The sequence below is a fragment of the Gorilla gorilla genome, chromosome X, assembly GCF_029281585.2.
Source record: "Gorilla gorilla gorilla isolate KB3781 chromosome X, NHGRI_mGorGor1-v2.1_pri, whole genome shotgun sequence".
NCBI lineage: Eukaryota > Metazoa > Chordata > Mammalia > Primates > Hominidae > Gorilla > Gorilla gorilla.
In genome coordinates, this window is record NC_073247.2 from 32,146,070 (window position 1) to 32,159,261 (window position 13,192).

The 13,192-nt window shown below is 45.1% G+C and overlaps 2 protein-coding genes across 5 annotated transcripts in view; one reads left to right on the top strand and one right to left on the bottom strand.

Annotated features, from left to right (window-relative positions):
* Positions 1 to 4,001, top strand: part of CNKSR2 (connector enhancer of kinase suppressor of Ras 2) — a 280,333-nt gene extending 276,332 nt beyond the window's left edge. For all 4 annotated transcript variants that reach the window (XM_004063901.4, XM_019019643.4, XM_004063902.4 and 1 more), the window contains one exon: positions 1,616 to 4,001. In XM_004063901.4, coding sequence (XP_004063949.1) covers positions 1,616 to 1,831 — 216 coding nt within the window. In that variant the 3' untranslated portion in view covers positions 1,832 to 4,001. The remainder of the gene's footprint in view (positions 1 to 1,615) is intronic.
* KLHL34 (kelch like family member 34) lies at positions 3,993 to 7,696 on the bottom strand. The gene has a single exon (XM_019019645.4). It carries the CDS (start codon positions 7,100 to 7,102, stop codon positions 5,168 to 5,170), a length of 1,935 nt encoding a protein of 644 aa, XP_018875190.1. The 5' UTR covers positions 7,103 to 7,696; the 3' UTR covers positions 3,993 to 5,167.
* Positions 7,697 to 13,192: the final 5,496 nt, after the last annotated feature.

Consider the following 13,192-nt stretch of genomic DNA (forward strand, 5'->3'; position numbering starts at 1 on the left):
TAATTTTGAAATATAGGTGAGTACCAAAGAAACAGACAAACTAGAAAATGACCTGAAAAAATTTCAGATAGCAAGCAGCAAAGTTTTCAGACTCCATTAGCTTTTAATTGGTAGTCATGCAAATACTACTGCAAATCCAGGGGACAATTTAATGGACTTTTGGGAAGAGCAGAATTTTTAGAGAGTGCTATTAATAGTGGTAAGAATAGTTCCAGTGACTAATCCTACTCCAAAGATATCATCACCCTCCCACCTTATAGAGCTTCTCCACTTCCCCCATTCAGTTCTAAACTGCCTGGTTTAGAAGGCAGGCAGGCATTTTGAAGCAGGTTAGATTCATGGATCTTAAAGACCTGTTTCTCTCCTTCTATCTCACAGCCCCTTTTCCGTGTCTTTTACGCTCTGTAGAGTCCCCCAAGGTATTTTCTTCCAGTGACAAAATATATGGCTACTGCCAATGTTCAGTTCACTAAGTATTGATGAATCACCAGGTACATGAATGCTCCACTCGATTCTCTGGGACCAAGAAAGATAATGAAAAGTCACTGTAAAAAATGTCCCTCATTGGTACAAATGAACTACAGAACCCTATGCTTTTTGGCATGGAAAATTAATAGGGAATGAATTCCTTCATTAGGGAAGTATAGCTGGCCAAGCAACCCTGGATGTGTCTATTTCCTGGAATTTTAACAGTCCCCCTCACCAAGCACAGATCTCAGATCCCACCACAGGCAACTCACAACATCCTCAGTCCCAGCCCTCTTCCATATTCTGGTCTGTGAGGCCAGACCAACTTCTCAACCACCTTACTGTTTTCTTTGCCTCCCAACTCTGGCTGGCCCAGAGGTGTATGCCTTACTTCCTGCAGAACATTTTCTACACTTCCCTAAGCTTTACTTGGGTCAGGACTGAGCTGCTCAGACTTTCTTAACCCCTACTTCTCCATCCCACCTTCCACCTGGGAAATTCTCATCTTCCCCAGGTGATAGTTTTAACTTGGTGAGTTATACCAAAATGAAGCTCAGTCTTCAGCTGAGACCCAGCTTCCAACATGGAAGGGAGAGCCATTCTCCATTACAGGCCCCCAGTGCTACAGAAAGGGAGCCATAATATTCACACAGCAAGAATTATGTATTTGTGGTAACGGGGGGCCATGCTCAGTCTCATTCAAGTATGAGAAGCTTACCATAAAGCAGGAGAGATAGAACACATGCAAAAGTAACTCAAGAAATAGAATATGACAAATGTACTCAGTGGCACTGATGGAGTAGTAAAGGGGCATAAATGAGGGAGAAAACTTTTCTGAGTGTTTAAGCACAGCTTGAAGAAATGAGAGGCTTTTGAACTGGATCTTAAAGAACGAAAAAGGTTTCCATAGCAGAGATGGGCAAAAGGACAGGCAAAGAGAAAAAGCAAACCACACAGTGGGCAAAAGGAGGCATTCCTCGGGTGTAGAAAAAAGTACACTAGGACGTGAGTCTAAAGAGCTGGGTGGGTGTGAGTATCCAAAGCCATCTCCTATGGGCTTCTTAAATGTTTTGCCTATTAACTTTTTATTTTAAACTTGAATAAAACTTTGTCCCTGTCTTAATTGTTGAATCCTTTTTCTTTTCAGGCCAGAGAAGGGGAAGTAGCCATTATCGATAAAGTCCTAGACAATCCAGACTTGACATCTAAAGAATTCCAACAATGGAAGCAGATGTACCTCGACCTTTTCTTGGATATCTGTCAAAATACCACCTCAAATGACCCACTGAGTATTTCTTCTGAAGTAGATGTAATCACTTCCTCTCTAGCACACACTCATTCATACATTGAAACGCATGTCTAAATGTATTCTGCCTTCAGACCATCTAGTACCTGCTGGTACTCTGAACAAGTATATAAGGTAGTTTTTATATCAATGTGTGGAACACTTGACAAGCTATACTTTAATGTTACCAAGCTATATGAAACAAACCATATATGGTCACAATACCACTATCTTTAATGAGCATTTGTATATTTTGTATGCAATCAGTGCTCAGCTTATGTTTACCATGTGCAAAATCAACTGTCTTTAATGACTTAAAATTAACTTTTGCAAACAATTCTAAATACAGGTGGTCTTCAAGTAGTAAAACCACAAAAGGCAGTTTTCTATCTATGGTCATCTTTTCTCCCTTTAAGTTATTTTATATAAACAAGACTTCAAAAGTAAATCACATTTTTTCAGGTGCAGACATCCTTGTGGGTGGGAAAGAATTTAAACCTTTTTTATATTTATTAAAATGTTCTAAGAATTTTCTTAAACATTGCACAAAGTTTAATGCTGTAGTTTTATTTTTGTGAAATGTAGATGCGCATACAAGAGCTAAGCAAAATAGAAGAGCATCGACATAAGAAAAGTTCAGGTATCTAATATTCGTCTTAATAGTCTATTAACTTGTGAAAGCTAAGTTAATGGAAATATTATTCCAAATCTATGAGAACACTTGGTGTATCAGGGCAAAGCTTTGTAAGATGTTTTTGTAACTAAGACCAAAATTGAAGATAGAGCTGCTTTATTTTCTTGGTTTAAATCTTCCTTTATTTTTGTAGTGATGAGATGCTGATTGTGTACAGAAGAATTTGAGAGGGGATTTTTAAAAACTGACTTAACACACCCAGAAAGGCAGCTAACAGCTATATATATATATATATATATAAATTTCAGCCCAAACTCATGTTTTTAAACTCCAACTCTTAAAAGACAACAAGGTATAAACTGAAATGAATCAACTTTCCACTTAGTTTCCAATTTTCCCCTAGTCCACTAATTAAACTTACGTAATTATACTTCAGGTAGGGAAGTACAATATGTTTAGTTTCAGGCTGATGTGTGTTATAAAAAACAACATTGAAAAATAAAAATGTACTTCTAAGGAGCAAGCAGGTGATGGTCATTCAGAGAGATGTCACATTGAATTATGAGAGAAACAATTTAGAGGTTTTTTTCCTGGCTTCATGAATTGTTCTATAGAGTGGATGAAGTCTAAGGAAAAGTCCTCTTCATATATTTCCATTTATAAGTGTCTTGTTTTTGAAAGTGATCACAGCATGAAAATGACTGTGCTGCTTTTTAGTGTCTGGCTGCAAAATGTACAAGTCACAATTTGCTGTTTTTTTCAGGAGGAGAAAGGGAACCTCCTTTACTATTCTATATCCTAAAATCTACTTCTAATCAGCTTTATACTGTTGCCTGTACAGCTCAGTGAATGTACTTTCATCTTTAAGAGTTCAGATATATGCCAGTGAATATTTTTGCTGTAGAGGAGAAAGTAAAAACTCCACAGCGGGGATCTTTTTCTTTGCTTTTGAAACCACCATTGAATCACTATCGTTTTGCAGACTTTGCACAACTGTACAGGAGAGTGGCCTTTCTACAGCACATTTTCAGTAATCCTATATTTAGTCAAAATGGATGAGAAATCATGTATTAATGTTTGTATGGAATTTTGGGTCCAGTGTAATATTTTTATCATTTAAAAAGAACTCTATTTGTAAAAACATTTATTTACTGCATGGATATTGACGCACATTAAATTTGTGGGATTTTGTATATGTAAAAAACAAAACAAAACAAAACAAAAAACCTCTTGTCCTAAAATGAAGTGTGCTTGTTAACAGGTGTTTAGACTTATTGATGTTTACTAGACCAAATGTGTATGTTCACTTAAAAATATATGTACCTGATGGATGTGTCATGTTTACAGTGGCCAGGTTGTGGCCTGTAAACAGCAAGCAGTTGACGGGAAGACTAGCTCTGTTGCTACTAAGCAGCTTTTACTTTTGTAAAGTCAGCTCTGTTGTTTTAAATGGTGAAAATTAAACTAATGAATTTGACAAGACTCGTGGCTAGCCTAGCATGAAAGAGACCTTTTAACACTATATAATATCTGTACATTTTATTGCATTCATTTCAAATCTAGGAGAGAGGCAGCACTGTAAACTGAAGTCAAATAAATTCAGCTCTTAATGAATCCTTATAAAGCACCTACTTTATTCATGCAAAGTCCTTACCACATTTCTTTGTGACCTAATTATACAGCCACCACCCCCCACCCTAGTTTCGAGTTCTAACTTTGCTGCCTCATTGGTGATACAAGCCAAAAGCAGCACCTGTTCAGTATATACAAGTGTCTTATCTAAGACCCTGAAAAATCAAGCTGGTTTCCCATTTACCTGAGACGAACTTTAAAACTTTACCTATTCCTCTTTCCTTTCTCTGTGATTCTTTTGGGGGAAGTGGGGGTAACCACCAAAAATTGATTTTTTTTACAAATATAATCTACAGTATGTCTGCAGAATGAACATTTAAAAGAGTATGAAAGAAATCAGTTTTTGTTTTGTTTTGGTTAGACATTCCACTTAACCAGAGGATTCTGATTATTATGGCTAAGGGTTGATGAAATGTGACTTAAAACCAGTGAGCTGTCTAAAGTCAGGGCAAAAGCAGCCTAGGGTGACACCGGTGACAGAAAAATTTAAGGATACTTTCTAGATTTAAAAAAAAGTGCTTAGAGATTTTTTTTTCCTTCTCAGTTCCATATTTATATCAAACCATCAGAGCAGAACTGTAACCATGGCTCCGGATCATAAAATCATAGTTCTCCTTACAATGATTTCATGGTATTTAACCAAGGCACTCTCCTTTCACTATTTATTCAGATAATGCCATCTCCTAAGACTTAATTACAGCCTTTATAGCCAACAATTTTCTGAGTTTTGTATAAACTTCCTGTGGTACATTTTTTGGCCTTTTATTTATTTATTTATTTATTTTGGCACGTAAGTAATCACTGTTTTGCACCTAGGGAAACACTTTAACTGTAAGAGGGAAAATAAGGTCATATTTTATTTGTGAAAGTCCTTCTCTAGCCTTGCGTGAGCCTTTCTAAAAATTTTCTTTCACCAGCTCACTGAAGTTGATTCATGTAGCCTTCTATTTGACCCCCCGCCCCGCCATCTCCCATTCTCAGCTCAAGGAGAAATGTTTCTCTTTGCTCAAGGCCTTGTTTGCCTGTTAACCTTCAGAAGCCACTCTGCTCCCAGAATCCCTTTCTTAGAAAAAGCCCATCCGTTGCTCTGTAAGACTAACCAAGCGCGACTTTCTCCTCCATTGCGGAAGGAAACTGGACTGACCCATTCAGCCCAGCACCAAATCTAGCGCCTCTCCAACCTCTCCCTCCCTCTCGTCGTCCCCACCCTCGGCCAGCTGCAGCACTGCGCACCGCAGGCCGCTCCAGGCCCAGGGCAACGCGCAGCCGATGTCCTCCCAACGGTCCAGGTCGAGGTCGTAGCCCACTACGTTGCGGGTAGGCACCTGGCGCGAGTCCCGCCACTTGAGGCCGCCCAGCAGCAACGCTGTCTCTTCGACCACGGCCAGCCCATAGCAGAAGCGGTCGTAGGGCAGCGGCCGCAACCGAGTCCACTGGTCGGCGCTGGGGTCGTAGCGCTCGATCTCAGAGAAGGGCTCGTATCGCCCCAGAAAAGCAAACACAGCGCCGCGCAGCACTGCCATGTGGTGCCCGAAACGTGCGGTGCCCATGGGTGCCTTCTTGCTCCAAGCCTGCTCCTCAGGGCCCAGGACGTATAAGTCCCGGAGGCTGCTCGCTCCGCCCTCGCCTCTCCCTGCCTTGCCCCCCGAGATGTACACAACACCGCGGTCCCCGACGGCCCCCGCGTGACCGTGCAGAGCCCGCGGTAGTGCCCCAGCCGCCGTCCAGCGGTCCCGACGCAGGTCGTACATCTCCACCGAGGCCAGCACCTCACCGCCCGCACCCAGGCCCCCGACGGCCAGGAGCCTCTCGCCCACCGCGCCGCACCAGAAGTGGGCCCGCGCTTCCCGCATGGCGGGCACTTCCGTCCAAGCGTGGAAGCGCGGGTCGTAACGGTGCACTTGGGCCGTGACCACCCGCGAGTCGTCGGCCAGGGGAGAGGATGCACTGCCGGAAGGGCTCTCCCCACCCAGGACAAACAGGAAGTTGCCCGCGGTGCACACGCTGTGCCCCAGCAGTGGTGTGGGTAGCTGCGTAAGGCTGCGCCAGCGGTGATTGTACACATCGAAGGCCACTACGTTCTGGGTGAGCTCCCACTCCTCCTCCTCCTCCTCTTCCTCCAACTCTTCCTCTTCTTCCTCGGGCTCTGGGGCGGCGACCCGGCCCCTAGCTGCCCTCTGCGGGGCCGCGACCTCCTCAATCACCACCTCCCGTGCCCTGCGCCCCCCCACCAACAAGATGCGGGTCTGGGGGCTCCGGATGCTGGTCTGCTCGCCCTGCATGAGCGGCTGGCGGGAGGGCGTCGTGTGGTAGTTGAGGGCCTGGATGATGAGGCCCTTGACCCGGGCGGGCAGCACGAGGCCAGAGCCCGAGTACACGCGCCGCAGTACGTCGGCGGGAACCAGGCCAAAGCGGACACGCTCCAGCAACTCTGTACAGTGTGCCAGGCGCTCAGTTGTGGGCTCCTGCCGCAACCAAGCTAACGCCAGGCCCAGCAGCCGGGCCTCGGGCACCCGCGCCACGTCGGGGGCACCCAGTACAGCCCTCAGCGATGTAGGGTTGAGCTCCAGGAGTCCCGCGGGGCCCGCGCCCAGCGCCAGCAGCTCCTGCAAGTGGCTCACGATGCAGCGCTCGGCCGCGTCCAGCGTGTGAGCCAGGCCAAAGCGCGCTGCCACGTTGGCGGCGAAGCAGCAGTTCTCTGGAGCCAGCTGGCGCTCCAAGTAGCGCCCACAGAGCCCCAGGGCCTCAGTGACCTGCAGGTAGCTGGCGGCCTCCAGAGTGTCCTCTACAGTGTCCATGGAAAGCGACAGCCAGGCAGTGTAGATGAAGTCCAGCAGGCGCTGCAGGCCGGCTGCCGATGGCACGTGCAGGTGGATCACGCGCGCCCGGGATTCCTGGGTGTGGCTCTTGAACAGGGCCCTGAAGTAGTCACTGGAGCACGCCAGGAGCGACCTGTGCGCCGGGAATTCGCTGCCCTCGGTCTCCAGTGTCACGTCGCACAGGAAGCCCTCGGCGCGCAGGGCCTGGTAGCCGGTGAGCAGCGCGCCGCCATGAGCTTTGCAGTAAGACAGGAAGTAACTCATTCTACCCAGGGCTGGAAGCAGCCTGGTGGGACCAGAGGCCTGCTGGGCAGGGCCGGAGGCATCCCGGGGCACAACACTCCCGGGACCCCCGCGTAAGCCACAGAGCCCCTAGCAGGGGCCCATTTCTGCCTGCTCAGTTTAAAGCCCAGGGCTCCTTCATCCAGACCTGCAGATCGCCCAGTGCCCCTCTCAGAGCAAATCCAGTCTGGAAACGGTTTTCGGAGGCCCCTAGTAACGGAGGGCGCGGAATTTGGAGGCTTCCCGGGAGTGTGGGGCTTGGTTTCCACGACTGCCGAGGCTTCCAGCGCTTTGCCCGAAGTCCCCTCCCCGGCCCAATGTGGAGAGCCGACACCTGCACGCCAGGGGCGGCGGTGGCTGCACACCATCACCTGGAAGAACCGAGCTGCCGGTGGACTCCGGGGGTGCTGGATGTCCGACGGCGCAGATACGGCGTCCCGGGAGTGCAGGGCGAGGACTCTGACCTCTCCGGGGTGGACGAGGAGGACGGGTTCTGCGGGCACCCGCGAAGGCCGGGGACAACTGGTCACGGGGCAGTGGGGATGGTGAGCTTGTTCCGCGCGGAGGATCAACTCAAAGCCTAGGGGATTAGGGAGGGGAGGGCGCAGGTCAGAGCGGCGGGTCAGAGGCGTGATTGGGCGCCGCACATAACATGCCGGTAGCTCACAGCGACAGGAATAGCGCGCCGCCTCGGCCTCCCGGGCGCGCCCCGCCCCGTGCCCTGACTGCTGGCCGCGAACCGAGGGCACGGGCGCGGGTGAAGCGGCCCGGGCCAAGGGCTTGACTCCAGTGACCCTACTGGCCACCAGTGTCACCAGAGGGTCCCAGGAACCCGGTTGGGGTTGCGGGAGCCGGAGTTCACTGGACAGGCACGAGTCGCCGGAGCCCCTCGACCCGGTAGTGTCGGCGGAGGGGCGTCCGGCTGGGCAGGAAGAGTGTCGACCTCCCGGTGCCCCTGTGTCTGGGAAAGAAGCCCTGGCTCAACTTTCTGCTTTGAAGAGGCCCTAATTAATCCAGCGGGAGCGAGGATTAAGCTGCGACTTTGCGCGCTGACACCCAGTAGGCCGCTGCGCGCTGAGGAGGCACTGGCGGGAACCACGCCCGGGCGAATCCCAAGCTCCCCGCCAGCGGCGCTAGGTAACGTGTCCCTCACCTGGACTCACCCTTGAGAGGTTCTGGGCCTACTCTGAGCCCTTCCTGAGGCAGCTCGCGTCTCCCAGGCTGGCTCGTTTCACCTTTGTTCCCACGCCCGTTCCCAGACCTCACCTGAGTTTTCCCTTCCTATTCTTGGACCCTGCCCCTACCCATCCCTTTGCAGCATGAACAAGGAAACTGTGGTTGACTTGGATTTTCTGCCACTCATTGTACACTTCCTTTGGGGGGAAAAAAAAAAAGTCATTCCTTCCAATTTCTCTCCCCGATTTTCCACGCTCTAATCTAATTACTGGCTGCTACATCCTCGATGTCATCCCGGGATAATGAGCCGTACGGTTGCAAAGCTCGGTAAAGCTGGAATTTCGTAGGGCCCTTCCTCATAAAGTTATTTTTTACAAGAAACGCCCCAGCATGGAAATGACTAAAACCACCCTGATCTTGAGACTTTAGGAAAGCATCTCTCCATCTCCATCCTGTTCTTAAATAACTAAATGATTAATATAACTGGTCTTTTTCTTTCTTTCTTTTTATTTATTTATTTATTTATTTATTTATTTTGCCAATTTGGAGACTTCTTTCTTTTGCTTTCATCTGGGATTGATTTTTCTATTTTCTAGTGCAACCCCTCTGGCAGCCTTTTTTAGGTGAGCCTTTTGAGGGCATCTGTAATAACTCGTATTTCTGACAGCCGGGGTTGTATTTCATAGGGAAAAACAGTTCAAGGAAGGATAAAATTATGTCATTTCCTACCTGGCATGCCATTAGTACTTACAAGGTCTCCAATTAGAAGTAATTCTTTAAATGCATAAAAGTATTAGTAAAATGATTTTGCTGTCAAAGATGAAACTGCATTATGACTTAAATTAGCCAAATTATAAAGTGCAGGCGGGGGCTCCAATTGGGTCTTCCTTAAACTCCAGAGGCTAAAAATACTCCAATTTGAATTCCTAATGTTAGAGCTAAAGCTGGGTTGGGAGGGCAGGTGCTGGATTTGTGGGGATTTGGGGGTTTTAGCATTAAAATTATTGATTCACAAGTAAAATACCAGTTTGGTTCACTTTGCACAGATCTACATTTTGAATTCAAATGGCCTTTACCCAACCCAATAGAATTTTGCTAGAAGGGATTTTTGAGATCATTTAGTCAAACTTTGTCCCTTTTCTCTGAAATCTTGTTTTTCTTTTTAAACAAATATGACAAACAAGCCTCAGTGAGAGTACGGTTTGTCTGGATGACTTGGATATTAAGTTACCAAGTCTCTACTAGAATCAAGGGCTCCCTCCCCACTATGTTATGTGACCTTATGTATGATAAAAATAAAATTGTGCAACACACAGTTTATTTAAGCCAAATAGGGTGATAAAGTACACTTATCCCCTTTTCAACTTAAAGCTGTTTAAGTAGGTCTTTTAAACAGCATATATTTAATCCAGAAATTGGATCTTATCCCATCTGATCTGTCCATCACCATGCTTTCCAGATTGAATCCAAAATGTCACACTTACTTGAGAATAAAGATGCCGTGAGAGACTTTAAACTCTTAACATCAAAAATCCAGTTTTACATAACAAGTATGTGTTTATTGCTGGCCCAACATGCTACCTTAACATATTTTGCCATTGAAGGTTTAATGAACTGTGTTAACTGAATATGTTTTCATATTAGGTGTGTTTATAAGACCTTCTTTAGAAAATGTAACTGTCAGTCTATCTAAAAAAACATTGTCCTTTGAGTAATATATATGAAAAATATAAGTATTTTAATTTCTGTGCAATTTTTTATTTTTAATTTTTGTGGGTACATGGTAGGTGTATGTATTTATGGAGTACATGAGATGTTTTGATACAGACATGCACTGTGAAATAAGCACATCATGAAGAATGGGATATCCATCCCTTAAGCATTTATCCATTGAGTTGCCAACAATCCAATTGTACTCTTTATTTTAAAATGCACACTTATTATTGACTATAGTCACCCTGTTGTGTTATCAAATAGTAGGTCTTATTCATTCTATTTTTTTATCCACTAACCATCCTCACCTCCCAACCCCCACTACCCTTCCCAGCCTCTGGTAACCATCCTTCTACTCTCTGTGTCCATGAGTTCAATTGTTTTGATTTGTGCAATATTAAGTATGCTAAATAAAATTTCAGCGTGTGCTTTTTAAAGTTGTTGTAGATGTGTATCTTAAGTTGGTGTCAGTCTGTTTCGGCTGCTATTACAAAACACCGTAGTCTGGGTAATTTATAAACAATAGAAATTTATTGCTTACAGTTCCAGAGGCTGATAAGTCCAATATCAAATTGCCAGCAGATTTAGTGTCTAGTGAGGGCTCTCGCCTTCATAGGTGGTGCCTTCTGACTGTGTACTCACATAGCAGACGGGTGAGGAGCTAACAAACTCCCTCAGGGCTCTTTTGTAATGACACTCCTCACCTCCCAAAAGTCACACTTCTTAATACTATCATATTGGAGATTAAGTTTCAACATATGAATTTCAGGAGGACGTATACATTCAGACCATAGCGATTTGGGTTCCCTAGAAGCACGCTTTGTGACCCAACCTGAAGGAATGTTGACAGACAGATCTAACAGGGTGAAGTCATTATGTTGAAAATGATGTACTTATGAATTGCCTTCCCTTTTAGGCTATAAATTCCAGAGGGCAGGGACTGTTTCTTGGTCTTTGTATCTGCAGCCTCTGTCATGGTCTTTGGCATAAGTAATGTTGAGTCGAACAGATACAGGGAAGGAGTAAAGGGTTATTTAAAGGAACTTGATAGGGATAATTACTTCCTTATCTCTTGTTCTCCTTTCCCTCACACAGCTAGGATTTAGGACACATCCTGGTAAGGCCATGAGCTTACATCCCTAGAAATCAAGTGGATGACCATGGGTGGCCCCCAACTAAGGAGTCCAGGTGGACTCAACTCCTTTGAGAAAGCCTTACTATCTCGTGCAGCCCTGCAACTCCAGTCTAACCCCACATGCCTCTCAGCACCCAGTCACACATACTGCTACTCCTCCTACCCAAATGCAGGGTCCCAGATGCCCCAGGTGCCCATCTTGCCCCAGTACACCCTCTATGCCCCAATTTATATGGCTGGGCTTCTGTTGAAGGCCCAGCTACTCACCCCAGAATATCTACTGAGACCCTGCAATTTGCCCTGAACCCCCTACCCCTCGTCAGGACAGTGAATTGCTGTCCCTGATCCCTTCATGCATCTTCACATCCTGTGACAGACCCTAGAACTAAAGTCTTCCAAGCACTCACCTCACTTCCCACATCAAAGTGGCAATGCTCATCAGCCACAGCACTGCACTTTTCTCCAACTGGCCCTCCCTAGCTAAATCTAAATTACAGAGTTCTTGCCACCTCTAAAATAATTGTATGTGTTTATAGACATCCAAATTTATGAACTTCCATGTATAATGGCCATTTAATTTTTTTTACAAATTTAATGTGCTCTTTTTGGTAATAGCTTTATCAAGATATAATTCCATATTATACAATTCATCCATTTAAATTGAACAGTGGTTCTTAGTATATTCAGAGTGGTGCAACCATCACCACAGTCTAATTTTAGAATATTTTCATGACCTCAAAAACAAACTTCGTACCCTTTATCTGTCACCTCCCTATATCACCAATCCCCGAAGCTGTAAGCAACTGCTAATCTACTTTTTATCTCTATAGATTCTCCATATCTCATATAAATGAAATCATACAATATGTGGTCTTTTGTGACTGCTTTCACTTGGCATAATGTTTTCAAGATTCATCCATTGTAATGCACTTTTGAGGAAGAAAAACGCTTTGTATAAGGATAATATTGGAAACCTTTTCTCAAAACCATAAAACTCTGAAATTCGCCTGTTTGATATTTAGGATACAGTGTTTTGGCAGGTTAATGCTTTCTCATCTGTCATTACTGGCTCCTTTCAATCCAACTATACTTCTTCCCAACACATGGCTTCTGGCAACCTCTATGGAGAGCCTATTATTAGAAATTGACACGTAGTACGTTGATTGTGAAAACATGATTACAAACAATAACAGACATGCAGTAGAAAAAAAATCTACATTATCTGCACCTCCTTCTGAGACCATTTTTTGAGTATGCTAAATGTATTTTTGTGATATGCGGTTCAAATGAAAGGATTTCAAGGGCTGGAGTGTGTGTATGTGTGCATGTGTGTGTGTGTTTTATTATGAGGATTTTGACATTCTGGCTCAGCTGACAGTTTAAGGAGCAGTGTGGTGAATGGGGAAGAACTGGGCTTTGGAGTCAGACAGACTTGGGCTCCAACTCCAGATCTACCCTCATGAGACCTTAAAACAAGTAACTTAAATTCTGTGTCATTTTATTATTTTTAAAAGGAGAATACATTCATAGCACCTACATTCGTAGCACTGTTAAAATAAGATTATAATATATTTGACTGCTCCTGGCACACAGTATACACAAGAGATGCGAGTTTTTCCTTTTCCTTCCCTTGACTAAAGCCTTCTGAAAATTCATGCTACCAGAGCCCAAGCAGTCAGGAATTGTAATAGAGGAGTGGGTTGTCAGTGATCCTCCTATAGCATCACCTGGAAACCTGCTATGAAACATAGATTCTCAGCCTCATCTCAAACCTGCCAAATCAGAAACTCTGGAAGTGGGACGCAGTAATCTGTTTTAACAAGCACTCTCCATGATTCTGATGCATGAGAAAGTTTGAGAACCACTGTCATAGAGGATTATTAATAATTTCTGCTGCATTCTGAATTCACCATTCTCGGTGACAACTTCTTCTGGCTGCGATGTCAGTGTTTTTCAAAAAAGGAAGGAAGTCTACTAGTTCCAAAAGATCAGAAGTCAGAGACCTAGAGGGGAAAAACTAGTGGCCACTGCCCCTTGTTATATGACTT